Genomic DNA, 27437 nt, shown 5'->3' with positions numbered 1-27437 from the left:
AATAATATTTGCATTCTTGTTTAAATTAAACCGAAGAGTGTAGGTACTAGATATTTTTCACAGCTTGAAAAAACATTACAGCTTATTTTAGAAAAAATGTATATTTAGAAATGTATAAATATATTTTTATTTTACTACATATAAATAGTTATCAATATCTTAATCTCTAGTACAATTGAAATAGCTTGTACTGATTGTAGAAAAATATTTTGCGTTTTCAACATGAATACCCCTGTATAATGCTGCCTTTCAGTCAGACAGCGTAAACAAAGAGAGGGATGCTGGGACTGGCCCGTGTAACAGGATCCTAACCCATTTCAGCGCTGCTCTTTGTCCAGCACCAGCCTGATTGTTTTCTGGCTTGTGGTAAATGATTCTGGGTCTCAGGGTAAACCCTTAGCGGACTGATTCCCTCTAAATTGTACCTTGTCGGTTTTTTTTTTAACTCTCTCATAAACCTGTTGATGAGGACATCATGAAAAAAGATTTCAGCTGAGTTTTCAGAGGAACGTGTTCTAACAGAGTGGGAGCGATGCTCACTTTGCAAGGAGCCCATGGATGTCCGAGGAAGAACTTTTTGGAAGGTTGATCTCGGTCCTGCAGGGGGCAGCATTGAGCTCATTCTAAGCCCTGCTTGCTATGTATCTCAGGTACTATTTACACCAGTGAAGAAGCACTCTGTGTATGTTTGGCAAAAAATCTGGGATAGAGGTGGAAGTATATACTGCTGCCCATAAGCGCACACGTGTGTGTATGTGCCTGTCTTTGTCAATCAAATGCAGTGCTCTGTAAAACACTTTAAAGCTGTAATCTTAAACACCATAAACCTTCGTTTTTTGTGATGCCACGCTCTGTTTCACCGGTTAATGTTTAATTCCACTCTTGTGATATATATAAATGCGCAGGATGGATCCTGTAGGTCCCAATAAGGTATCAGACCATCATGATATCCCAGGCTTGGATGAGCCTGACTGTCTCTCAGATGTTGGCTTGATCCAGGTTTCCACAATGGGGGGCTGTTTGAAATGGCTGTGGGCACATCGAAACTATCTGATCATCTTCATCATTCCACTTCTCCTCCTGCCCCTACCGCTGGTCATCAAAACTCCGGTAAATGTGCTCTGAACTTTTCTTCTCTTTGAAAAAAAAACTGTACAAAAGAAGCAGTTGTCGATTTATCTGAAACAAATAAACCTTGTGTTTGTGAATATAGTAGAAGTATCTCCTGTCATTGTAATGAAAATATTTAGGCCAGACTGAGAAGTAAATCTGTAACAAACAGGAGAGATTGCAAACAAAAAATGCTGAATACAGGGAGTAATGTTCATCTATTGAACTTGTGTAGTGTGATGAGGAATGAGACAAGGAACAAGATATAGGGAATAAGGATTGAGGCATTAGTTTATAACTGTAAAGAGCACAGTTTTCTGAAGCAATCATTTGATCCGTGCAGCTACTTTCAGAATGTTTCTGAAACCTTCTTACCCAGTTTCCTGATCATTAGAGATATACCTAAAATTTCCCAAACTTCACAATAGCCAGTCCGCACCTGCACTGAACCTCTCTCCCATTCTCCCTGACCTGCACTGGCTCCCTGTGAAATTTCGCATCAGATTCAACATCCTTCTCCTCACCTATAAGACCCTCATTAATCTCACTCCCCCCTATCTGTCTGATCTTCTCCTGCCCTACCAACTCTCTCATGCTCATAGATCATCCTCTCGTGGCTCCACGTTGTTCCTCCTTCCAAGCTCCACAGCTTGGGTGACCAGGCCTTCTCTAGGGCGGCACCTCGTCTTTGGAATTTCCTTCCCTCTGACATCTGTATCTCTCCCTCTCTCCCAGTCATCAGATCTCGTCTTTAATCATTTGTATTCTCTGAAACCTTCTAGTTCAGTCTTTGTGTTTTTTTATGTTGTTAATATTTTTGGGTTTTGATAAGCACTGTATAAATCTCAAGTGTCATTATTATTATGAATATTAAATGTTTTTGGGGTGGGGTGGGGGTGATTTTGACCTTGTAACAATGTATTATGTAATAACTCGACAGATTGTCAGTGAAGACATCCATCTTGGTTGTTTATTTTATAATGCACAGTAATAGATTTTCATCATTAAAAGTGCAACTCCCGCATTTTGTAATAACCACCATAATATGTAATAATTTATTACAAAATGCAGGGAAATTTATTACATATTGCAGGCAAGCTGCCTATTACACAATGCCACAGATTATTGCAAAAGGCAGGTACTATTATTATTAAAATTTGTTATATTTTGTCGAGTTATTACATAATGCGGCATAATTACATTATGCATTGTTGTAGACCTTTAACTGATGGAGTAATCAAGACGATGTCCTTGGATCTCTCCTAACCCTTTTCTTCACTCATTCATTTGTCCATTCGCCCCCTCACATAATCAGCAAGTTACTCCTGTTTTCAGCTTCTTCACTTACAGTTGTTGATCACTCACTTACTCGCTCGCTCACTCACTTACTCACTTGATATCCTACCCTCTGGTCATGATTCAGGAAGCAAAATGTGGCTTCGTCATCATCCTCATGTCCCTGTACTGGTGCACGGAGTGCATGCCACTGGCTGTCACCGCACTCCTTCCTGTCATCCTCTTCCCTGCGATGGGCATCATGGTGTCTGAGGAGGTATGGTGCAAAAGGAAGGTGAACTGAAGAACTAGCAAGACTAAAGCTGCATGGTCACAGACATACGTACTTACCGCCATTCAATAAACTTCAGTCTCACCCGCGACTGCTTAAGGACCCAAAACAACAGGCTGCTTACACACGCTGGTCCCACACGCTGCTTCCTCCCTTAGGTTTGTGTGCAGTACCTGAAGGACTCCAACATGCTGTTCATTGGTGGCCTGCTGGTGGCCATTGCAGTGGAGTCCTGGGAACTGCACAGGCGCATCGCCCTTCGCGTGCTGCTGCTGGTGGGAGTCAGACCTGCACTGTATGGACCAGCCCGAAACACATGCACATATGCACTGGAACTCACATGGGCACTGGCACTCACATGGGCACTGGAACTCACATGGGCACTGGCACTCACATGGGCACTGGCACTCACATGGGCACTGGAACTCACATGGGCACTGGCACTCACATGGGCACTGGCACTCACATGGGCACTGGCACCGACATGGGCACTGGCACTCACATGGACATGCTTGCCCAAATGCACACTCACATACTCATACAGGCAATACACATACACACACACACACAGACATACACACACGTTTGTTTATTTATGCCCTGCGTTGGGTTGGCACCCCATCCTGGGTTGTTCTCTGCCTTGGCCCCTGTACCTCAGGTCCCCCAAACCTGCATAGGACAAGTGGGTACAGAAAATGGATGGATGGATGGATGGATGGATACCTAGCTTGCCCTCAACCAAACTGAAAACATTTGAAAGTATATAACAAGCTTAGCTTTTTGAAAGCTCATTTAAATAACAAGCTATGTTAATAGTATGGACACATCTAAAGGTCTGTTTTCTGAGTGTTCACTATGCCGCTGTGGACATTCATCTCAAACACCACCCAAGAACCTTAGGAAAACACACCAACAAATACATGCACACTCACACACATAGTTTTTTTTTTTACTTATTATTTATTTTCTGGTACATGCATTACATCTCAAGCACAGCTTGCTGAGTTAGTTTGATGCCTTTCCTACGGGTGAATTAGTGCCTCTTCTGAGATTCGAACCTGCAAGTTTCCTCAGCCAGTGTTTCTCAAAGCAGGCCTCAGGGAAGCCCAAACAGTCCCCGTTTTTGTTCCCTCCCAGCTCCCAACACACCTGTACCAGGAACTGGGTGTTCCTGATCGGCTGGGAGTGGGGAGGGAGTGAAAACGTGGACTGTCTGGGGGTCCCCGAGGGCCAGGTTGAGAAACACTGTCCTTAACCACCATTTTGCCCCATTGTAAACATGAAGATCCACCCACTGGTTCTTCTCCCAGGCTGATGATGGGCTTCATGGGTGTAACAGCCTTCCTGTCTATGTGGATCAGCAACACGGCCTCCACAGCCATGATGCTGCCCATCGCACAGGCCGTCCTGCAGCAGCTGAGCGACACAGAGGCCCGGGCCGACGAGCAGGAGCTCAGCCAGTCTGTCCATGACAACCTGGCCTTCCAGACGGACCTGGTCATGGATCAGAAAGTCAGCCTGCAGGACTTGAAAAAAGGCAAGAACCTCACCCTCAAGCTCGGGCCACCAGAGATACAGATCCAGGGCTAGTGCTGCTATTTCAGAGGCTCCTGGCAAAGCTTTACCTTCCAAGACAACTGATGATCATTTCGCTTCCTGCACAGTGTTGGTAATTCAGGGGCCCCAAGCAACTGTCTTTTGCACCTAGAGATGGAGCAGAGAACAGGAGGGAGGTTACTCAGGATGATGCCATGTTACCAGATGCGTTTAATTCTGAAAAGAGCAGCGTTGCATCATAAAGCAGAATAATAACTGAATTACACGGCAAATTAGTCACTTTTTTAGCCATCTTTTTCATCGTAAGCATCTCCAAAAGAATGAAAGTGCTGGTTTACCAGACGTGTGCAGTGATTTTCTATGGAAGGCCAAATCTGAGCTTGACCAAGTCAGCAGGGGCTGTTTTAGGTTATTATTGTCCGATGAAAGCTCCGGTAGAAGAATGGGTAGATTTTACATCCCCCTTTATGAAAATGCATGCATAAATCAAAAGAATTCATGCATTTTCTATGTTAACTTGAACATAAGACATTACCTTTTTTCATTTTAATGATTGTGCAGGACATTAAAAATAGCTTGAGCTGGATATTGCTGTGGAACAGCCTTTGTCCAGGTCTTGTATAGATTCAGCGGATCAGTCCCTAAAGAACACAGTTCTTCTGTTAGTCAGTATTCAGCATTTGTACAACTTTACACATAGTGCTGTGACTTGATTACAGAGATTGCAGTAGAATATAGATTGTAGGGAATTTTCGCGAGGGAAACTTCTAGAAAGAAAAGTCCTGTATTGGTGAGGGAAGTGGAGATGCGGGGATATAACGGTCCGTTCCACTTAGATGAGGCGATGGAGACAGAAGTGGTGGACAGCTTCTCTGAGCAGAAGACGCGGGCCAGAGAGGAGAAGTACTTACAGCTATCCAAAGGACTGAGTCTCAGTGTGTGCTACGCAGCCAGCATCGGCGGTACAGCTACACTCACAGGAACCACACCCAACCTCATCCTCAAGGGCCAAGTGGACGAGTGAGCTCTCTTCCTGCAATCAGCCTTTCAGGGTCATCTCTGATCAGATACACAGAGACGGATCCAGGTTCTAGAACTGACACCATTTAGTTGAATATTAACACAATCACATCATTAGATGCTGAGGCGTTAACTGAGTAATAACGTTAAAATTTAATGTAAATGTAATTAAATGTAGCATTTAGCGATTATGCCTATTTCCAACTTGGTTTCCAAGTGATCTTCTGTAATTGGCTCTTCCGCAAGCTAAAGAAAAATGACATCCATTTAAACAAAGACTTTTAATTGTAGCAGTTCTTTATTTGTAGGCATGACAGTCATACACAGGTAATTTCCCTGCCGCTGCAGGCTTTTTCCAGATAACAAAGACATAATCAACTTTGCCAGCTGGTTCGGCTTTGCTTTTCCCAACATGCTTTGCATGCTGGTCTTCTCCTGGATGTGGCTGCAGTTCATGTTCCTGGGATTCAAGTAAGTCCCACCTGCTGTTAAGATCTACTGCCATGTACTTTTGTCTTCAAAGCAACACACAATGCAGAAAACATTTATGAAACCAACCCATACACGGCACATGCAAGCAGTCCCTTGACACAGTTTATGCATTTTGATTTGTTTGCGACTCGTTGCTGGTGCCCCTTTGACAGCCAATGGGAAAGCAGGGGTTCAGGAACTGGAAGCTTGGCAGCAAGTTTGCATATTCTGTTTCCTGAGAAACATATTTTTTTGGAGGAAACTACAGTAAAGCTGTAAAACTGTAAATCTATGTGCAGCTATTGCTCTGGATTGAAACATCTCATCTACAAGATGCATGACTCGTGTAGAAGGGCCATCTACGGGAAGGATGCCCCGAGCTGCTGTGTTTAACTTTTCGGCTGCAAATTCATGTAGCCTGCAAGCCGGGGATCCTGGATTTGGCAGTGCTACTTGTACTGGTAGCATCTGGTCAGTTAAATAGAACCATGACTAGCAGGTAAACGCAACAGCATCCTTCCTGCAAATTTCAGCCTGAAGAAATCTTTTGGCTGTGGCGCAAAGAATGCAGGAGACAGGGAGGCCTACCAGGTGATGTGTGAGGAGTACAAGAAGTTGGGCAGGATGAGCTTCGCAGAAGCGGCTGTCCTCATCATCTTCATCCTGCTGGTGCTACTGTGGTTTACACGGGAGCCTGGATTTATCCCTGGCTGGGCTACTGTGCTCTTCAACATGGACAAGCAGTGAGTTAATGGGTCTTATGAGGGACCGCAGAAGAGGGTGCTTGCATATCGTCGCTTTCCATTGTGTCTAATTGTCGACTGTTGTAATTTTGAGTATGCCCATTCTTTGAGCATGCCCATTTTTGTTGATTGTGATTCTGAGTATGCCCATTCACCCATAATAGTGTCTGACATCTAATTGACCAATGGAAATATGTTTTATGAAGTCATCTATTTAAATAGTAGGGGTGTAAATCACAGCTTTCCTCGCGATACGATACAGTATCGATTCCTCAAGCCAACAGTTCGATTTTTTTTGATACATCAGGAATTCCCACGAGACGATGCGATACGATACGATTCAGTTCGATACTGGGGATAGTAGTCGAAATGATGAAATTTCACACAATCCTTTACATTTCAATGGATTAAAGAAGGCAAATATAATTAGCATTTTATCATATTTTATTGGCAACTGTAAACAAAATCTAGTGTAGTCAAGTATGTCCTATAAATGAAGCAAAATAAAGTGCAATAAGGCAAAAATAAAAACTTTGGATGGATGTAGATTAACATGGTGAATAATTTTTTATTTTGAATCAAGTATTCTCCAGACAAATACAAAAGTGTAACGAAAAGTATGTCCATAACTGTCATGACCTGCTCGTATGACCCTCTCGTGTGCTAGAGGCTTCTTACTTGGTCCAGCTCCCCCATTCATTTTTATACACTTTCTTAAGTTTAGTAGAAATAAATTGGAGGCTAGCTAGGCGACTCGGTAGCTTGCAGCAGCTGGCGTGGTTGAACGCATCATCCATCCTCTATTTTTTATGCCATACGATCTACCCACACTACCTTTGCGATCGACCAGTAGATCGCGATCGATGTATTAGGCACCCGTTGGTGTAGACCATGTATACGTCGGAGTGGATCATGAAAGCAATACCGGAACAGGCCAGAAAATAAAAACACATGTATCGACATTTATGCGGTCATATCGATGAATTGGATCGTTTGCCGTTGAATCGATATATCGATACAAATCGATGCATTGTTACACCCCTATTAAATAGTATATGTTTGTATTCATGATGGTTATGTGAACTACTTTATATCGCCAATTTAATCAAGTGAACGTTGATAGCTAGATAGTCAGCTAACTATCATCATTGTTAATTGTGAATATAAAGTGAGATTAGTTTGCATTTTATCGACACTCACATTTCTGCCTCACTGACAAGAATCCACGGGAGAATCCATTTGAACCACTCAGCCGTTCACTGATCGCTGTGTACAGATTGATATCTATTTGTGGCGCTTGATTATATTGCTTTAGGTTTATTTTGCAAAGTAGTTTCTGAGAAAGTGTATTTTTTCCACACTCCTGAAATTATGTAATTTTAGTGATATGCGTTTTTCACTGGAGAGCGAGGAAATGGCCAATTTGTGCTAAACCCCACAAGGCAAATCACACAAACGAGAATCAGTACCTGTATTTGGGACACACCAATGTTTTCTGCGCAGCCACAGCGTTAACATGCCCATCTCTGTGTTGCAGGTATGTCACTGATGGCACGGTTGCCATCTTCATGTCTACACTATTCTTCATAATCCCCTCCAGGCTACCCAGCGCCTCCTGTCTTCGTCACAGTGATGCTGTCGATGGTGATGACAGCAGCAGAAACGGATGTGAAGGCAAAGCCAATGAAATCTATCACACCCATGTACCGGCCACAAAATGAGGGTTTAGCTGCACATTTGCAGATACCCTGCAATTTTTTCCCCCCTAGTCTGGCCTAGTTTCTTTTTTCTTCGTGATACTACTTTCTGAAATCTGCCGCACTTTTACCAAGCTGCCAAAGGCCAGAATAATTAGACCACATTGGTGAATTAAAATTTGTGTCATAATGGTAATGATCAGTAGTCATGTCTGAAAGATCCTCTAGTGTAAATTAGGATGTTCCGTTGGTAATGCTGCTTTTTAAGATTCTTACTCTAATTATACTTCAAATGTACTTAAAATATTTCACGGACCTTGGTGAGAATTCCAGTCCTCGGTTCTCAGTACATAATATCCACATTTTCTGTACCTGATTCCAACTTCCCTCAGGTGAGAGTATGAAGGCCCCTTCCACCCTGCTAAACTGGCAGGTTGTACATGAGAAGATGCCCTGGAACATCATCCTGCTGCTGGGAGGGGGCTTTGCTCTGGCCCGGGGCAGCGAGGTTTGTGTCTATCTCGGTTCTCACATGTGCCTATTGGAGTGTGGGAGAACCTGCACCTGTATTGTAGTGATTATGCTGAAGCCCGGTGTGTCTGCATACAGAAGTCTGGCCTGTCCCTGTGGCTGGGGCAGAGTTTGGCCCCCCTGCAACAGGTCCCCCCCTTCGTGATCTGCCTGCTGCTCTGCCTGCTGGTGGGAACCTTCACAGAATGTTCCAGCAACTCAGCCACCACCACACTCTTCCTGCCCATCCTGGCCTCTATGGTGAGCCAGAGCTTTCTGACACTTACGGCCAGAACGTACAGCTGGATGTCATTTCCAGAGAGCGGATAAACATTCATGAGGCCATCATGTATCCCTATAAAAAAACAGAGCATTTGTAACTTTTTTTCTCCCTTAAAACGTTGCACAGAGTAGGCAGTTGATTGACACGCAGTGTGTGGTTCTTCAGACACTTGGTTAACAGAGTAGGGGGAGAAGTTACTGAAATAGCAGTTGATGCAGTTCTTCACTTCGTGGATTGAAGTAGGATGGTCATCAGACAGTCCCTTTCTATCTACAGGCTACTGCCATACATCTGAACCCACTCTATGTCATGCTGCCCTGCACCATCTGCGCCTCCATGGCCTTCATGCTACCTGTGGCTACTCCACCCAACGCTATTGCTTTCTCCTATGGCAAGCTGAAGGTCATGGACATGGTAAGACCCTTTAACCTTCGGAGCATGGAGTTGTACTCCTAAAACTCCAGATTTAAAGGTCATTCTGTATCTCCGTCACCAGGCCAAGGCTGGCCTTGGGCTCAACGCCATTGGCGTCATCATGATCAACATCGCTATCAACACCTGGGGCACAGCTATGTTCCACCTGGACGTCTTCCCATCCTGGGCCAATGTCACCGTGACGACCCCCTGAGCTTGAAGGACAGAGGGAGGCAAAGATTATGGTTCTCAAGATGGAGTTCTCTAGATGGAGAACTGATGCATGCTGCTGTCTAAATGCTCATGTTGTCTGGTTCTAGAAAACAATGCCTGCACCTTTATCACTACTGCTGCAAATTGGACTACAAACTGGACATGTATCTGAAGGAATCACACTGTTCAGCCTTTGGGTTTGCACTACACAGGGCACAGAGTGCATTAGGGTAAGAGAATCAACGTATCACTGCCCCGCGACCATGTGGGCAATGAGAACAGAGCTTATTGGGCAGTTCAGTGTTTCAAATTAATGTAAAACTCCATGAATCTCATGGTTTATCTCATGGTTTAAAATTGCATGAATCTCCTCCTTTATTTAGTTAAATATTAATATAAACATAAAACGCCGGGAAGAGGCACAGTGGTGCAGTGGTTAGCACTGTTGCCTCATACCTCAGGGACCAAGGTTTGAGTGTCCGCCGTGGGTCCATGTATGGAGTTTGCATGTTCTCCCCGTCGTTGTGGGGTTTTCCACTGGGTACACTGGTTTTCACTGCCCCAAATACCGAAACATGCTGAGGTTGTTCGGAGTTGCCAAGTTGCCCATAGGTGTGCATGTGTAAATGGTCTATGAGTGTGCAATCGGTGTGTGAATTTAGGGCACAGGGGGTGCTATTTGTACACAGCTGGGCTCTCACCAGCAACAAGATGGTGGCTCCCGCAACCCTGGATAAGACTCCCATTTACAGAAAATGGAAAGATAATATGCTGGTTTATTTAAAGAAGAAACTGTGTTTGAACATCATATTCTGCATGAAATGCATCAGGGCAAATACACCAAGATATCCGGAATGGGCCGGAATAAAAAATAAGCAGGAATTACTGCAGCTCAGCCCCCAGCCCCCCCACAGAATAAAACTAAAATGCAGTATTTCATATAAGGAGCAAGGAGCAGACACTGGCCAGAGTGAACGAGAAACAAGAGACACTCATAGGCCTGGAAATCTACAGTATCTTGGTTTTTGCCTAAAATTGGGAGCAGCCCCCCTTGTCCACTGCACCCCAAGGCTGGCTGCGTGCTCCTCTCACGCACGGCCTACCAAGCTGATTACTTTCTTTACACACTGTAGCCCGTGGAGCCTTATGACTGGATGCCGCACAGTGGAACTGCAGTACATGTTGTCATGGCAATGGCTCCGTGAATGTGATCACAGCAGGAACACAAAAGCGAATTCACTGTGTTCCGCTGCATGACGATTTCAGCTTTGACTAATACTTGTGGGCAGACATAGTAATGATGCTCTTCCACAAGGTGGCAGTATATCATTTTATTCATTCGCTTATGTCAAAATGCTATTTCCCTACAGTCTTTTGGATGTGATAAATGGCATTTTGCAGGATAAGAGTGCTAAATGTGTAACACCTTCTGCTGAAAGCAGACTTTTTACTAATATAGCCCCGCAGATGAAGGAACAGTTCTGTGTAATTTCAGGGAATACGAAATAAAAACAAGCAAAGACACAAATGATTAGTTGGAAAAAAAAATCACATTTATATAGTTTTTATACTGGCATTTGAATTGTCCAAAACTTGGAAAGAAGCAAATTAATCAAAGTAAAGTCATTTTACAATAATCACATTTTTAAAATATAAATAAATCTCTTGACATACATTAAATCATATACTGAAGTCTGTATGTATTATATATATTTTAACACCCAGAGTCAAACTCTACGGTATCAAATTGTCTTTACTTGACATATTGGATTTCTGTGAATCATCTACAGAATGCTACAATCCAGCAACTACATACACAAACCGCGTCACCATACTCACACTACAGAATGTCCACTAACAGTCAGCGGAGGATTGTGGAACGTCTAACCTCTGCTCTACCGTTCCTTAAATTTGATGGCTGTTGGAAAACTGGTACAATTCATTGATTTGCATTTGCAAAAGGATGCAGGGATCAGTAACATTCTCAAGGACTATTATTGGATGGACAAAAACTTGGAGATTTGATCACACGGTTTTAAACGTTGACACTACACACATTTTCATCAAAATACTGCTAAAACGATTTCAGTTGTGTGCTGCTGCTTTAAATTCGGGACAGACCACCCTCAAAAGAAGTACTGACAAGCCATGTCGGAATGACTCATTCCTTCAAACATTATGTTAATTGTCAATGTAAAGCAACATATCCAAATATGAATCGATATGCATGGAAGTGGATGCAACCTGGGATTCTGAACCTATTTTCCCACAAGTCACAATTGTGACCACATGTTCACAATTAAGCTCCAAAAGAGTGGTTGTTGCCTTTAAGCCCGAAAGACTTCCTATAAATGAAAGTAGAGGTTGTGCTGATGGTACATGAGCAATGTCAGGTCACTAGTGTCAATGGTGATGTGACCAGAGCAGATTCCTTCATGTACTCTCATGGCAGGGAAGATTAAACATGTTCATGTGGGACTTAGACTCAGACATATCAAAAGACATATTTGTTATACACAGATTTGGATTGTCTTCTTAAAAATGGCAGTGAGATGCTGATGCAGGGTCACAAACAGGCCTGGTAGAATCATACAGCACAGAACTGCTGCAGCCCCTAGATCCAGAACCTTGGAAGAGGTCAAAGGTCGTACACAGCACGACCTGCTGAGAACAGCCTGTGATGTAAAATCAGTGGGCAGGAGGGATTATTAGACAGGTCGTATACAAGAAAAGCTTCACTGGCTAACAGTATTTACTTCAAGGAGGTGAGGGGATTCAAATATCTGAAACCCATGGCAATTACAGAGAAATCAGAGTTCAAGCGAATGAAGATTCATCCTATCAAGTGCGGCCGCAGAGAACAGAGAGGGTTGGGAGGCCACTATATGGAGTAAGATTAACAATGCATAACCTATTCTGAAATATAACTGAATGTGACTTTACTATTTACTGACCTGATACCAGTGTCACAAGGTCACATGACACTTCACACACGGTGACACTGGGGCATGAACACATAGCGGCGTCAGTGAAGTGTGGACGGCCTGCTGGTCATCATGGCTACCAGTAACTCTCACCAGGGCAAATTTGAGACCCTCGCTACCAGTTTCTACTTGTGCTGATGCGTCAGCTTCATAAAGACATGCACAAAGTTAGGAGAGGAGTCCATGATTCACTGGAGAAGTGAAACACGCTTCCCCTTTTTCTTGGCAAGTTGTCTGGAACAAATTAATCAAACGCAGCAGTTTATAGACAAGTTGGACGTAACAAAAATGGGTTACAGTTGAGCAGAGCTGAATATAACTTTAAGGGAAAAGGCATGACCTTCAGCTAGGCTACACTCTACACCACTGATGGTATCACTGACTATGCACATGCTGGTGTTTCAGAGACTATCCAAGCCAGAAGTTATTCTAACCATGGGCTGACTTACAGATTTGTGACCTACTAGTTCTGTCTAAGGAGACTACCCTAAGTGTGAGTTACACCAACACTAGATGATGCACCTGGGATGGTTTTCAATCTAATGTTTTTAAATCATACCGTTCCATTACCACGTTCATTACAAAAATAATCTGTAAGTGCTGCTCAAAGGGGCTGTGTGTGTGTGTGTGTGTGTGTGAGTGAGCGAGCGAGCGAGAGAGAGACTGGGAGACGTATCCACAGTTAGGGGGGTGGGGGAGAGACAGATTCAGCAGTTTGAAGGGGAACTCTGGAGCCGCAGATGACCAGGAAACCAAAGAGAAGATATGAAAATAGTTCTGCAATGTTAAGTCCCACTAGACAGGTGTCTAGACTTTTAAGTAATGCTTTGTAGTTCACTGGTGTGTGGGGTGGGGGGGCTGGGCTCCGGACCTGGTGGGCGCAGTGGGACCTCCGATCTCTGTCCTTGGCCTGTCCATCCGTCCATATGTCTGCCCGTCCATCTGTCTAGGGCCCGCCGCTGTACGAATAATCTGCCTTGTTATGCATCACCAGCTTGTTGTCCACAAAGTAGAAGCTGTCAGATTGAGTCTCATATGGATGCAGGATCATCTCTCGCACTGCAGGGGGCAGAGGACAGGGTAGATCAGCCATGTGGAGCCCACCACCCACACTCATCTGTCATTACACACACTAAACACCAGGGGGCAGACTCCTACATTCGTTTGTTACAAACAAGTAGCAGTAGGTTAACCCAGGCAAGGTCTTACTGATTATTCATTGATTACTCACTGATCACTCACTGATTATTCATTGCCGGTGCTGAACAGTATATTTGTAAGCCGATTTTTGCTAAATGTTATCAGGAACTATAGAGGGCATGGATTCATATTTAAAGAGTAAATGTCCAAAACTCACACAATCCACAGGATACATTTTCATGCAAATTTAGATGGAAATTTAACGAAAGCTCTTTGTTGGATTACATGAGGACTGGATGAGTTTTAGTTCCCAATACTGTATCACTTGGTGAAGAAGCCTGACTTCAGGTCACTGGCCGTTTTATCTCAAAAACAACAACAAATGGACTGAGTGAGTTTTGGAAACTTGCTCTTCATTTTCATGGATCAAATCCCTCGTGATTCTCATTTTATTGCTCCAGTAGAATATCCTACTACATAAATCAGTAAAATTATAAACCATGTCTGTCAAACAACGGCAACTGCAAAATAAATTGTAGCCACAGTAGATGTACTGTTGCATGGAAGCTATACTACATGTCCAGTTCTCACAAATCACTGATCCTTACTGAGGTCCTCGGAGAGCGGTGGGAACTCGTAGATGTGCTCGCAGGTATTCTTGCTGCTGGGGATGCAGAAGCCAAACTCAAAATCGAAACTCTTGAGGAGTTGCTCGCGGAAGTAGTGCCTCTCGATCATGCGGAAGTTGTTGATGGGCTTGTCGCCGACGGTAAACTCCACCCTGCGGCAGAAAGGCGAGGTCGCTCAGCATCCCTGGGAAGCTCCCCTCTTCTCCTCAACCTTCCCCTGCCCAGTATCCACTGGACGCCATTACGTATGGCTTACTTCCCTGACTGCGGTCACGTCATGGTCGCTAACGCTGGGAAATGAAACACACACACACACACACACACACACACACACACTCACGTGGCGCCGACTTGGCGCAGCCGCAGGAAAGCAGGGGTGAATTGGTAGCGTACAAAGCGCCCAGCGTTGGGGTCCAGCTCCTTCTTGCCAGCTTTGTCTGAGGAGCACAGAGAAGAACCACGCTGACATTCTTGCACATCTCTAAAAAGATAAACTCCCTTCACCTCCTACTGTGACACCTGTAGGAGCTTGAGAAATCCGGGCTTCTTCTACATTAATATGAAAAAGGACGCTGTTCCAGTTTAGGTAAAGGGGAGGGATTTATTCTGGAACGGCGGTTTGGTAATGGACAGAAATTTTGTGTGGTTTACGGAATAATTTCTTTAACTGCATTTTATCGCATTTCAGTGCATTATTCAGAACATGTTTTAAATTTTATGTATATATATGCATGTTTCTTTTGAAAAACGACAAAGTATTGTCCATGGTTTGATTGCTGGAAAAAGAGTCAAACCTATCAGAATTTTCAATTTCCCTGGCAGACTTCGTTTTGCATATAATACTCTCACTGGATAAACATGCATCACTGGAAGAACAGATGTGTCCTCAATCCTAAGCTTTCTCGTTACCTTCAACATCTAGCCTTACTTTGGTAGGGGAAGTCACCCAGGCATGCCCACTCAGACTGAGAACACCACGGCTTACCAGTGGTTGGAGGCTTGGTGATTTCAAACAGCACGGTGCCCGTCTCCATGTCACGGATCTTGAACCTCGTGAAGTCGATATTGTACACATTCTCCTCCGGGCTGCATAAGTAATCTGAAAGAGAGAGAGAGACCAGTCACCTCACAGGGCCTCAGTGTCACCGGCGCCCCCTGAAGGCTTCTCGAGGACTTCAAGTGTCCTTCCTAAATTCCATTCTTTCACACCTGCTTTACTGATCTTTATATGTGAAGCTACCGTTTGCGTCTTACCAACGTCGTATTCCTCATAACTAGCTTCTTATTCTCAACGCTCACCTACCTCAAGGTCTCCACCTGCAATTGTACTATAGTGTTATTTTGCACTGTCTACTGTCTATATGCACCAACTCGCACCTACTGTTTACTTGTATTACTGCACTGAGCCATTGTTGTGTACTGCTGTATATTGTATTTTTTATCCAGCATTTATTGATCAGTGTTTATCCTTCAATTGTTCTTTGTTCTTGCTGTCTGGTGGTCTGTAGAAACACAATTTTGTTTCACGTGTATAAAAAGACAATAAAAGGTGATTGACCTGAAAACAATGCTGCCAGAAGTTTCCAGAATGTGGATTAACACACACATACACACAGTGAATTCTGCTACAGCAACCCGAGGATAATTCATGTTAAAGGGACACTGAAGGTCAAATTACAGCATAAAAGCACAACAGCTGAGCTGACCGGGAATGACTGTCTGATTTACGGTCTGAAACTGTATAGTGGATCTTTGATGAGTGAAACATAGTCTGAAATAACATAGTCTAATAAAAAAAATTTTTAAAGTATGGTCATGCCCCTCCCCCATTATGCTAGCCAATTCTAGGAACAGGTGGGACCTCTGACCCCCAGGGCTGGTCACATGACTAGATTACACCAAAAGAGGCTTAACAAGATTCAGCATCACGTGTGAAGGAGCAAAGGACTATGGGATTACTGATAACACTGCATGATAAAGCACGTACCGATCCATAGCCAGCTGCCCAGGAAGGAGCGAGGGGTTAATGAACGTTATAAAGGTACAGGGTGTGATAAGCAGGAGCGGGCCAGACTTCAGTCATGTGCCAGTGTGCTCTTACATACCGTGTGTGCAAATTTCCAAACACCAGTGCTCTTAGATAAACACAGTCAAAGACATTTCAGACGCTGCCAGAGGTGGGGTTTAGCGTTTCAGGAGCCCAAAGTCACAGTGTCGTCTGGATACCCCAAGCAGAACAAGGCTTCAGTGGAGGGGTGCATCACTGCTGATGCTACGTTGGAAGGTCAAGAATCTCTTGAATCCTGAGTGAAGATCCATACAAACAGTCAAGTTTCCGAAAGTTTCCTTTAAACTTGCAACGGATCCAGCCTGTCACCCAAGTGAGGATAGGACAACATAAAGCACGTCAGATGCTCAGCCTGCTTTGCAGACCTTCAATGGACACGGACTGTTTTGGGACCTGTCAGAAAATTCACAATGGGGCACCTAGCAAGTATTTCAAAGGATTTTGAAGGAGAGTTTTGTCATCTCCCACTACTTGTTTTCTGTTGCTTTCTTTTGCTCTTCTTATTCTTGCTCCATTTCTCTCACACTGATATTTGTCTACTGTGCACAACCATGGATCAGTAATTTCCATCATAATCCCTCCTCTAGTGCTCAGCTATGATGCACACTTAGGCTAAACACTCTATTCCAGGATTCACCAACGTTTGCCCTACTTTATCTAACAATGCAGCAAACAGCAAACAGAAGCATCCAAACCAGGCAGGGCGAGACACAGTCCGTGTTCAGGTGCCTTCAGAGAGGCGAGACATTGCCAGGAAGATGCTGCGTCATCAGACCGCACATTAGCAAATGCAGGCCTGCGACCACAATCGACAGGAAATGGAAGAAGAAGTAAAAGTAAAAGATTGTGTGCAGACCCAGCTGACATAAGCACACGTATTTTTGTATTCACATCTTTGTAGGGACTCTCCATTCATTAATATAGGGAAAACCCTGATCCCAACAATGACAGCCTTAACTCCTACCCAGCCCTAACCTTAACCATAACCAAGTCACAGATTTTTATAAAACTGAGTTTCCCCTTGTGGGGACCGAAAAAATGGTTCCCACTATGTCAAAACAGATTTTTATAATTTTGTGGGGACATACATATGACCACACACACACACAAACCTTGGTCTCGCATGCCATGGCAGTGTCTACCCAGCTCATGTGATGAATCACACAGTTCCGAGAAGCCAAAAAAACAGATTGTTTCATTTCACTGAGCAAGCAGACGGCTGACACATTTCACTGTGACCGTCACCTGCTAGTGCGCACCAAGATGCCAACAAATGACACAACCACAAAGCACTCTGACAGCAACCATTTGGCGACCGGCAGGTAGACCCCTGTAGACAGCCTACCTTGGAAGGATGCTCGATTGTTAAAGGCTTTGTGTTATGACTCGGTGGGTTACTATATGCTATCACAGCACATTCAGTCACTTCACAAACCAGCCTTTACTGGAAACTGTGTCATCCATTGCTGCAAGGCATCAGCGTTGCAAGGGACAGGATGTCTGATAGGAAAAACTCCCCCACTGCTGAACCTCAGAAGCTCTACTCATGGCAACAAATATCGGTATCTATTTATATTCATTAGCGAAGTTAGTTGTGCACCGTTTTCCTGCTGAGCTGGGTTGTAAGCTAAATCAGTGATTTGTGCTTTCATTTGTCACTTCATTGACTAAAGAGTTGATATGTTTTTCTCAATAAATTAATCCAGTGTTTCCCAATCCGGTCCTCGAGGACCCAAAATGTGGACTGGATGTGGGTCGTCGAGGACCGGATTGGGAAACACCGGATTAAACTACCAGGTTGTAGCTTCTCTTTAGTACATGCTTGACACGTTCAGCAGATCGTGACCAATTTTTGTTTAATGGGGCAAAAGCAATGTCTCCTGGGAAATAGATCCAATACTGCAGGGTTCTTCAACTCTGGACCTCGATTCCAAATCCAGGCCGTGTTTTCAGTTGCCCCCGGTAGTTGTTTAATAATTACTGATTCTGATTGGTCAGAGGCTTCACACCTGACTGACAGGTAAAGGAAGGCTGCAGCAGTGCTCGGACCTCAAGGACCGTGAGTTGAATAACCCTGCAATACTGTATAATTCTAGTTTCTCATCTACATCAATACAATCTGACCCATCAACCAGCAGTGGGGTTTATTTTGATTGTGGTTTTAAATGCCTTTTTCACAGGTCTTTGCAAGCGACAATCTGATCTAATTGGCCAAGCTGCTCTTGAACCAACTGAATCGAAAGGCAGAACATGTCTGAAATGTTTACAGAGGAAAAGTGTGGTATAAAACTTTCCACTAGGGCAGGGGTGGGCAATCTTCCCCACAAAGGCCCGGCATGTACGCATGTTTTTGGGATAACCTGTAGGTCAGCTGTTCAAACCCAGGTGTGAGGACAATCAGTCCTCTAATTAGTGACCTTATTAGGGAGTTGCAGGAAAAACCTGCATACACACCGGCCCTTTGCGGATAAGATTGCCCTCCCCTGCACTAGGGCCTTAAAGGTATAGGCATTTGCTGTTTAACATTCGGTACATCAGTTCAGTTCGCACAATGAAACAAATGAATAGATTTATTGACATGGGTGGAGCCTAAATTCACAAGGAAAACATTATGCTAACCGCAGCTGCGAGTTGGTTGTAGTCAGTTATTGGCAGTAAATTACATGAACACTGGACAGAGAGAAGTTAAGACCAGAACTGTTTTTATATTTAGATTTTTCAGTTTTTACATATTTATTTTTACAATTTCACACTGTTCCACTGCATTTGAAACTAGTGCGGTGCTGAGCTTCCACCCACCACACAACTGGCCGCGGGTTCTCACCCCCGAGGTGCTGCGTCGCATGGTGGCTGCAGCAACGCGCTGCATCAGCGCATGCTGCTGACCTCACACTCTATTTTTTACAATGTGCAAAAAAGCATCTCTAACGTTTCGTTATTCAGAAACGTCGGCAGATGCATTGCCTGTGGTTTATGACCGTTACTAATTGTTTGTGTTTGCAGTTGTGATAATAAATAATTTAAAAAGCAAATTGTATTCCCTGCCATACCAAAATTGCATCCAACCATAAACCCAAAACAGACATTTCTACTGAACCATGAATTTTGCATATTATGACACCTCTGCCCCTCCACCCCGAACAAGCTAGCAGTCATTTGTCATTATCCTCATTCTCGCTATATTTTGTTCATTATAATAAAGAACATTTGGGTTGACAAAGTAATAGTTTTAATAATCTGACACTCTGGACGTTGTGTGTGTTTTTTTTTCCCTTTAGCAGCCCAAAAATGCCAACTTTGATTTGAGGCGATGATTTTTGTCATTGATTTGAGGCACCCTGCATGCCATAGCCCCAGTGATGAATAATCACTATATTCTGACTGCTCTAAAACAGAAGGATTCAAATTTTACAAGTGTCGTCATAATCAGTGTCATCGCTTGTGAGAATGGGCCATTCTCTGGACTGAACCTGTTAATGGAAAAACTCATGGATAGAGGCATATTGACACATTTTGGGAGGCTCCCCCAATCTAACAACCCTAGCTACCACTGCGTCACCCCCTAACACGGTCACCTAGCAACCAGCCTTCATTGCTCATCTGCAATATTTCTGCCTGTGTTCTTCACTAGCTGATGGCTTTCAATGAATGGAGTTTTTTGCAGGTGGTACTAACAAACCCAAAACAGCAAACACATACTTAAACACACTGAATGTGTGACAGTCTAAAGATGTGAGATGTATTAATAGTTTTGGAAATGTTACTTGTGTATTAATACAAGAACTCAAACTCAAGAACTCAACTGTGAAGCACCGACTGAATATAAGCAGATGTTTGTATTGGACATGTGTGCTTTTCTGTGCCAGGAGATCTGATTTTCCTGGGGTTACTCAGACAAGAGCAGCAATGCCCATCCCTGATATTGGAAGGAGGACATGTTTTTATTTATTTATTTATTTATTTATTAAATCACTGGAAATCAGAATTGTAACTGAAATTAAAATTCGATTAAAGTGCCTAGTCCTAGTTTGAGTGAATTAGAGAAAACGAGAGAAAAGACAGAATGAATAAACAGACCATGGAGAGTGTTTTTCTGGGTGGTATGTTGGTCCAGTGGGCACCACTGTTGCTTCAAACCTTCAGCGATGGGGATTGAAGTCCTGTTGCTGCTTTGTGTGGAGTTTGCATGTTCTTACCACGTCATTCACCTTTTCACTGGGTATTCTGGCCTTGTCCAAACAAGCTAAGTAGCATCTCTAAATTGCTCTTGGCATTTGGGTATGCACCCTGTGACAGAGTGGCATCCATCCATCCACCAGGTTTTTCTCTGTGCAAACCTAACCAGAGTAAGTGGGTGTAAGATGGCTGAATGTACTTTCATTTTTATTTACTTTCCCAGGACAGAAGTGAAGAATCACCCTCTGATCCGATTTCATTTATAATATATACATGGATGCCACATGGAATTGCCTCGTCACGTGACACCATCTAGCTAGAGGCAGAAGGTGACAACATCCCTCCTTATGCAATAAACCATATCAAACAGCACACTGTACAGATATAACGTCTCTAGATTGCGATCAGTCATGTGCGCGGCGTGCTGAGGAATGCTGCAAAATGGCTCTGCGAAATTCAACTTCATCTTCACAGCCGATTGCAAAAACAGCAGCAGCCGGAACAGAAGCCCAGCATCAGCTGTCCCTAATGCACCTGTAACAAAATGGCACCCAGCCTCTTCTAAGCAGACACCCACGTTCACATTGTGTGAGTGGAAGCGTCCATTTATAGCTACTAATCTGGGAGATTAGCCAGGGGGAGTTGGTTGGGGGGGGGCGCGGGGGTGTTCCCTGAGGTCTAAGTCCACAAAGAGTCGCTCAGCCGGTTCACATCACCATCCATTGTGGCTTACACCGCCAAGACTGGGCCGTGATAATGGACAAGAACTAGTTTGACGATGCTTTACCTGTTGGTACAGTACGTATCCATTTTCTTACTCGTCCTGTTTAGGGTTGTTGGTCTGGAGCCTATAGGTGCAAGTCATGGAATAACCCAGGATGGGGTTCCAACCCCTTGAAGGGCACACACATGCGTTCATACCTATGGACAATTTTGGACTGTGGGGGGGGAGGGGGGGGGGATATGTGAGAACCTGGAAGAAGCATGGGGAGAACATGCAAGGTCCACATATATAGAGCTAAGGGTGGAGACATGAACCCCAGTCTCAGAGGTAGGAGGCAACAGTGCTAACCACTGCTCCACCATGCCACCCCAATCAGTACCTAACTAGAGTGATGAGTTTGCCCTACATCAGTGGGTTGGTTCTCCTGTCCATCAGACTGGCTTTCTATAGTCTTCATCAGAAGACTGTGTGCCTGGTCTGCACCAGTTGCATCTTGGCTCCACCTGCATCTGGACTCCATCTAAAGAGGATGCTTTGATATCCACCAGGGCGATTTCCAATGTGGTTCTATCCAGAATCGGCTAGGACATTCACTCCAGTTCTCAGACTCTCTCAGATGAATGTGTACTTGCTATGCTGTCATCTGCACAGAAAGGCTTGCATACGGAGACCCCACCAACTTGGTGAGCTGTAACGGATGTCTGTGGGCAGACATCACAATGAGCAAGCGTAAAAATATGTGCATCTGAGAACCTCTCCCTTCATTTCTTCTGCATTCCTCCCTCAGACCCTTCATCGCTGTGACAGCTGTGACCCACAATGCCATAGTGCTCTCATTTATACGCTCACAGCCCCCTGCCCACTCGGTTCAATATGAATCATGTCAAATACACGTTTTACCCACTACACTACAAACATATAAGAGAGAAATGCACACAGCATAGATAACACTATGCACAGTGGCAGGAGTTCTGTCCAATAACAGCCACACTTACTGTGTTTGTCACATTATGATTGGTCGGGAAACTGGATGGGCGGAGTCACAACAGAACCCACCCTCACTATTAGACACATCACCTGTGCACATTTCTTAGGAAAGGAGCCTGTTCAAGAACAGGGGCTCTGATACCATGTCAAGCAGAATCAGGCCAAATTAAACGCATAAATACATACTGAAGAACAACGTAAAAACAAGACTGTAAAACAAAAAACTAAGATATTTGCTATTTAAATTGCACCACTGAATTTAAGTACGCATGTTACATATATTAACGAATGTTAATAATGCATTCATAGAGCATTTATAAGCAGAATGTAAGTATACCTTAACATCCTAACATACCTTGACAGCTTTAATATACACTAATAACAAACATTATGATTATATGATACAATAATTCTAAGTAAATGCACTGAATGTTTTATCAATGCATAATGAATGCATTATGAAGGTACAGTTAATGTGAACTGTTACTGTTAGTACACTCATACCCATTTCTACATGCTTTAATTCAGTGGTGCAGGTTGTTCTAGGAATGCATTATGAAGGTGTGGTTAATGTGAAGCATCCCCATACTAACTCACATACACTGGAGCTGTACCACAGGTCAGACATGCTAAGAAAGCATCAAAGGCAAAGTTGCCTCTCAGGCCGCAATACCGGCCAGCCAGATTCTATATTTCTCATACTGATGCGTTGCTCATCTGCCGAAGAACAAGGCTTCATGCTCAAACAGGCCAAGTATGAATGAGATACTGAAATGAGTGCTATGATGGAACCTGACGTGTGGCTTCGGGTCCGAGTGGCAGAGGAGACTATGCTGTTGTACTGTTAAATGAGGCTCTTAACAAGCACTGCTTTGGTAAACATCTCACTGCATGCGTGAGCAAATGGCTGACTTTTTCACTAATACAACGACGCACCATACAACTGCAACTATAATATGCCTTTGGGGAGAGCAGCCCTACCCTGTATCCCTGTAACCCGGCGTCCCAAAGTAGGCCACACTGATCGATTTCAATGAATAGCACAGCAGCAGAGAGAAACACATTTAGAGCCTGACTGGAAAAAGTGTGGCTGCGTCTGATATTTTTGTCGACTGGCTGATACAAGTTACGGTAATGCTTTACATTAACTAGACCTTCATAATGCATTTATAACACATTCATAGAACATTCGGTGCAGCTTCATAATGCATTCATAGAACATTCATAAGCAGCATGTAAGTATACCTTAACATGCTAATAAACCTCAGCTTTAATATACATTCATAACAAACATTATACGATATAATGATTGTTATTATCATTCATTTTCCAAGCTGAGTATCCTTCCGGACCATCTAGCTAGAGGCAAGAATAACAAGCATATCGTATAATGTATGTTAGGACATTAAGGTATACTAACATGCTACTTACGAATGTTCCATAAATGCATTATGAAGGTGCACTGAATGTTCTACAAATGCATTATAAAGGCATTATGAAGGTGTAGTTAATGTAAAGCATTACCCAAAATACTTGCTGATATATATGCACTGACTGGCCTATACGTGGCCCTTACTTATGCATAAGATGGGTGATGTAAGACACTTCCTGGTAGAATATTTATGATTGACCTACATGTGGTGCTTCTAGGTAAATGCAACATCATCCATCACCCTACCATTCTCACTACCAAACTCATCTTGGAGTAAATCGTTAACATTATCAATGACACAGTGGAAAAGTTGAACCTGGGATGGTTCAGGTCCCAGGAGAGGAGTTGCTGGTAGCCTACACCACTACTAAGCAAAACAAACAGTAAAATTTAAGTCGCTTATGCAAAAGTCATGCGTTTAACTACATCATTTTCCTGCACCGAGACATAAAAAGGGACACGTTTTCCAGGACAATGCAAAGAGGTGTGCCTGCCGTATGGATAACCTTTCCCCTATGCTCTGAGCTCAGCATGCAAAAGCTCAGTATGCAAAAACATACTTTCCCTTCTATACCTTTCACGACTCCATCAAAGCAGCAGATTAGCCAGTCTACTGTAACAAAGAGAAGCTGCTATAAGCGGGTATATATGACATTAGGCAATTAACAATGATGAACACAACCACCGTAGTAATTATTGACATATATATATATATATATGTAGTGCAGAATTTCAGTGTCACCCTATCTTTCACAAACAGAGGAAGTACCCCACCAAACTGCCAGGAAATTCATGGCTTGTATTCCAGGAGCCTGTTTAAAAATGCAAATGAGAATGAGTCAGTGAAAAGTTCCAATACACAACCTGATTATCAAAGGGTCGTTACATGCACACATCTGGCATTATCCCAGAAGCACTCCATCCCTCCATCCCTCCATCCATCCATTTTTCTGTAACCGCTTATTCAAGGTCACGGAAGGTCCGGAGCCTATCCCAGAGGCAACGGGCGCAAGGCAGGGAACAAACCAGGATGGGGGGCCAACCAATCACGGGCCACACTCACACCATTCACTTGCACATGCACACCTACGGACAATTTGGTAATTCTAATTAACCTCGGAATGTTTTTGGAGTGGGGGGGGGGGGGGGGGGGGGAGACCAGAGTACCCAGAGAAAACCCCATGATGACACAGGTAAGACATGCAAACTCCACACGCATGGAGCCATGCAGGACACATGAATTCTGGTGTCAGAGGTGCGAGGCAACAGTGCCAACTACTGTGGGACCCCCAGAAGCCATCATTATATTATTTTTTCCAATAAGAGTCCCTTCACCCTGCCAACTGTACCCTATTACACAACACAACAGCATGTCATTATAAGAGGGGGAGCCCCTTGCACTTTAACCTCTCCTCTTCACCTCTGCAAAAAATCTAGAGAGCTACCATTCATTCTGTTCAACAACTTGAGGGAGGAACAACTTATCCTTGCCTAAAAATCTGTTAAATAAAAAAAGAGAACAAGTTGATTTTTTTATGGAAAGTCATCAGATAGGCAGTTGCAAGTGTCACCTGTTAGCTAAGCACATAAAACATACAAAGAAAATGACTGCTGCCCAAGTTACACATTAAATATTTCATAAACATGTTTTCCAAAGCAACGTATGTCTTTCCACTGTCACTCGTCTACAGAGAAGAATCAGTTAGTAGCATTTGAGGTCAGGTGCGTTGCTCAGGTGTGAGAATCCTGTTAACTAACCAGCAGAAAATCAGCTGCCAAACAGGCTCACATGGAAAGCATTAGTCAGTCAGACAATAGTGTTTCTGTGTAGACCCAAAAAGTAATTCTGCCACAGTTCAGAGTTACCGGATAAAAACCATACAATCCGATCATTCAGTAAACAGCTTTAAATTGTCCTAACTCCTCATGGGAAGGATGTCTCCGAAGTACCACTGACTACCCATTAAGTAATCCTGTCCAGGTCTGTTAGGTAAAGGACTAAAAAACAAAATCGTTTTGTGGATTTCAACAAATACGAGACCAACCACATGTGAGCCCCCCCCCCTCCCCCACCACCACTCCTGACTTTGTGGGTTCCTTTTTAGTGCACGGATGTTTGTCTACTCAGCCTCGACTACGACTCCTAATTAAGAGCCCAGCACTGTGTGTAAATAATGTGAATGTAAATTTTTTTAACACTTTTTTCAAATTGACTCATTTTTAACAGCATTTGAAATTCCCACAGAAGTTTTGTTTCCAAGCTATTGGCTCTGGCTTTCATTTTGAGGCTAGTGTTTCAAAACATTGAGGTCTACTGTGCTGGCAAGTAAGAAAAAACATAAATGCTAATGTATAATGAACGTGAAAATTATTTCATTGTAAATGAAAATAGTCGGTCACGCAACAAAAACGCCCGGCCCTATGGAGCAATTAATCGCGAATTGACGCTGCCGAATAATCGGATCAACAACATCACTATATTCTCTTTGCGCAGTTATTCTAGCCGTCTCACTCACGCCTCTCATTTTTGCCATAAACACGAATATCTCAAAAAGAGAATGGCAATCGTGATAGTTACCCTGTACCAATTTGATTATCTCTGTGGACACATCTACACCATATAAGCATTTTCCTTTTAATAAAGGTCACATTGTTTAGTAGCATCACAAACACAGAAAGTGGTCTTTATGTATTAATAATCGGAGTGATTATAATCACAGCGTAAATAGTGATGGGTTGTCCATTAAACGGTCACCGCGGAAACCGATGGACCTTTAAACATTCAAAAAGCCAGTGGCATGAAATTTAAGGACATTGGTATTTAAGGAAATCGACATTTTAACCTTTATTCAACTTCGCGCATCCTTCTGCATATCATACGACTTACTTTTCGTGATCTTTTGCAAGCCGAGGACATCCTCGGGAACTATTACGGAGTTGGAGAGCAATTCCTCTTCCGTGGTCGCCGGGACCCCCGAGTTCGGCGAGCTGCATCCCTTCTTCACTTTCATTGCCGCCTGCGCTTCTGGGCTCGGGTTCGCCTGACTGCCACGGGGTTGGTTGCTACTGGTGCCGCCGCTGTCTGCGCCGCAGCTGCTGCCAGGATTACTGCCACAAGGTGTCCTGGCGCTGGACGGATTCTGGCTATTGCAGACAGCCTCTCTGCTGGTACAAGAATAGCTCATCCTCCTCCTCCCTCCCAGGTCCACTAAGGTTAAAAACACGGCCTCTCTCCCTTCCTGACTCGAATTGCTTAATTAATGTCGCCCGTTTGCCCCGTCTAATTCTTGGGTTCCCTCTCTGCAAGGACAGCCCAGTCAATACAAGTGCAAGAGCTCAGGGTAAAGCGTTTCGGAAGCAGCGAGCGGCTGCGCTGTCTGCGCTCTTATCGGCAGGCTGACAATCACCGCGTCGCTTGGTTCCCTCCGGCGGAGGCATGACGTTGGCGGTATGGATTGGTATAAAGGGAACTACAGCTCACGCTTGTCAGTCACATGCTGTGACAGGGATTCATATTTTTAACAATGAGGAATTTCCAAAAAATTTGGTGATTTCCAGGTATCTACGTTGGTAAATCTGACATTAGTGTATTAAAGCATCACCCCTCGGAAAACTGTGGTACAACCCAGTCTGCTCGATTTGCAGGAAGCGAGAACAAGTGGTTTAAAAAAGAAAAACGGGTTACGCCGCTTCATAATGTTCCAGACGCCTG

At 43.8% G+C, this 27437-nt stretch overlaps 2 protein-coding genes across 4 annotated transcripts; one reads left to right on the top strand and one right to left on the bottom strand.

Annotated features, from left to right (window-relative positions):
• Nucleotides 1-920: 920 nt before the first annotated feature.
• LOC111852929 (Na(+)/citrate cotransporter-like) lies at nucleotides 921-11270 on the top strand. 3 transcript variants are annotated; one of them, XM_023829320.2, is made up of 12 exons: nucleotides 921-1110; nucleotides 2534-2662; nucleotides 2836-2972; nucleotides 4039-4214; nucleotides 5071-5254; nucleotides 5603-5725; nucleotides 6259-6468; nucleotides 8006-8142; nucleotides 8558-8673; nucleotides 8775-8936; nucleotides 9235-9372; nucleotides 9455-11270. In XM_023829320.2, exons 1-12 carry the CDS (start codon nucleotides 1009-1011, stop codon nucleotides 9584-9586), a joined length of 1746 nt encoding a protein of 581 aa, XP_023685088.2. In that variant the 5' UTR covers nucleotides 921-1008; the 3' UTR covers nucleotides 9587-11270. The 3 variants fall into 3 exon arrangements, with proteins under 3 accessions (XP_023685088.2, XP_023685087.2, XP_023685090.2); XM_023829319.2 differs by having other exon boundaries at nucleotides 3988-4214; XM_023829322.2 differs by lacking the exon at nucleotides 921-1110 and having other exon boundaries at nucleotides 2599-2728; nucleotides 3988-4214.
• Nucleotides 11117-27126, bottom strand: LOC111852930 (protein unc-119 homolog A-like). Its single transcript, XM_023829323.2, has 5 exons — nucleotides 26613-27126; nucleotides 15324-15437; nucleotides 14679-14775; nucleotides 14318-14490; nucleotides 11117-13628 (listed from the first exon to the last, which is right to left on the bottom strand). Exons 1-5 carry the CDS (start codon nucleotides 26908-26910, stop codon nucleotides 13516-13518), a joined length of 795 nt encoding a protein of 264 aa, XP_023685091.1. The 5' UTR covers nucleotides 26911-27126; the 3' UTR covers nucleotides 11117-13515.
• Nucleotides 27127-27437: the final 311 nt, after the last annotated feature.

This window comes from Paramormyrops kingsleyae, chromosome 18 (genome assembly GCF_048594095.1).
Source record: "Paramormyrops kingsleyae isolate MSU_618 chromosome 18, PKINGS_0.4, whole genome shotgun sequence".
Lineage (NCBI taxonomy): Eukaryota > Metazoa > Chordata > Actinopteri > Osteoglossiformes > Mormyridae > Paramormyrops > Paramormyrops kingsleyae.
Note: the sequence above shows the minus strand (reverse complement) of the source record. Positions and strands in the feature narration are given on the sequence as shown.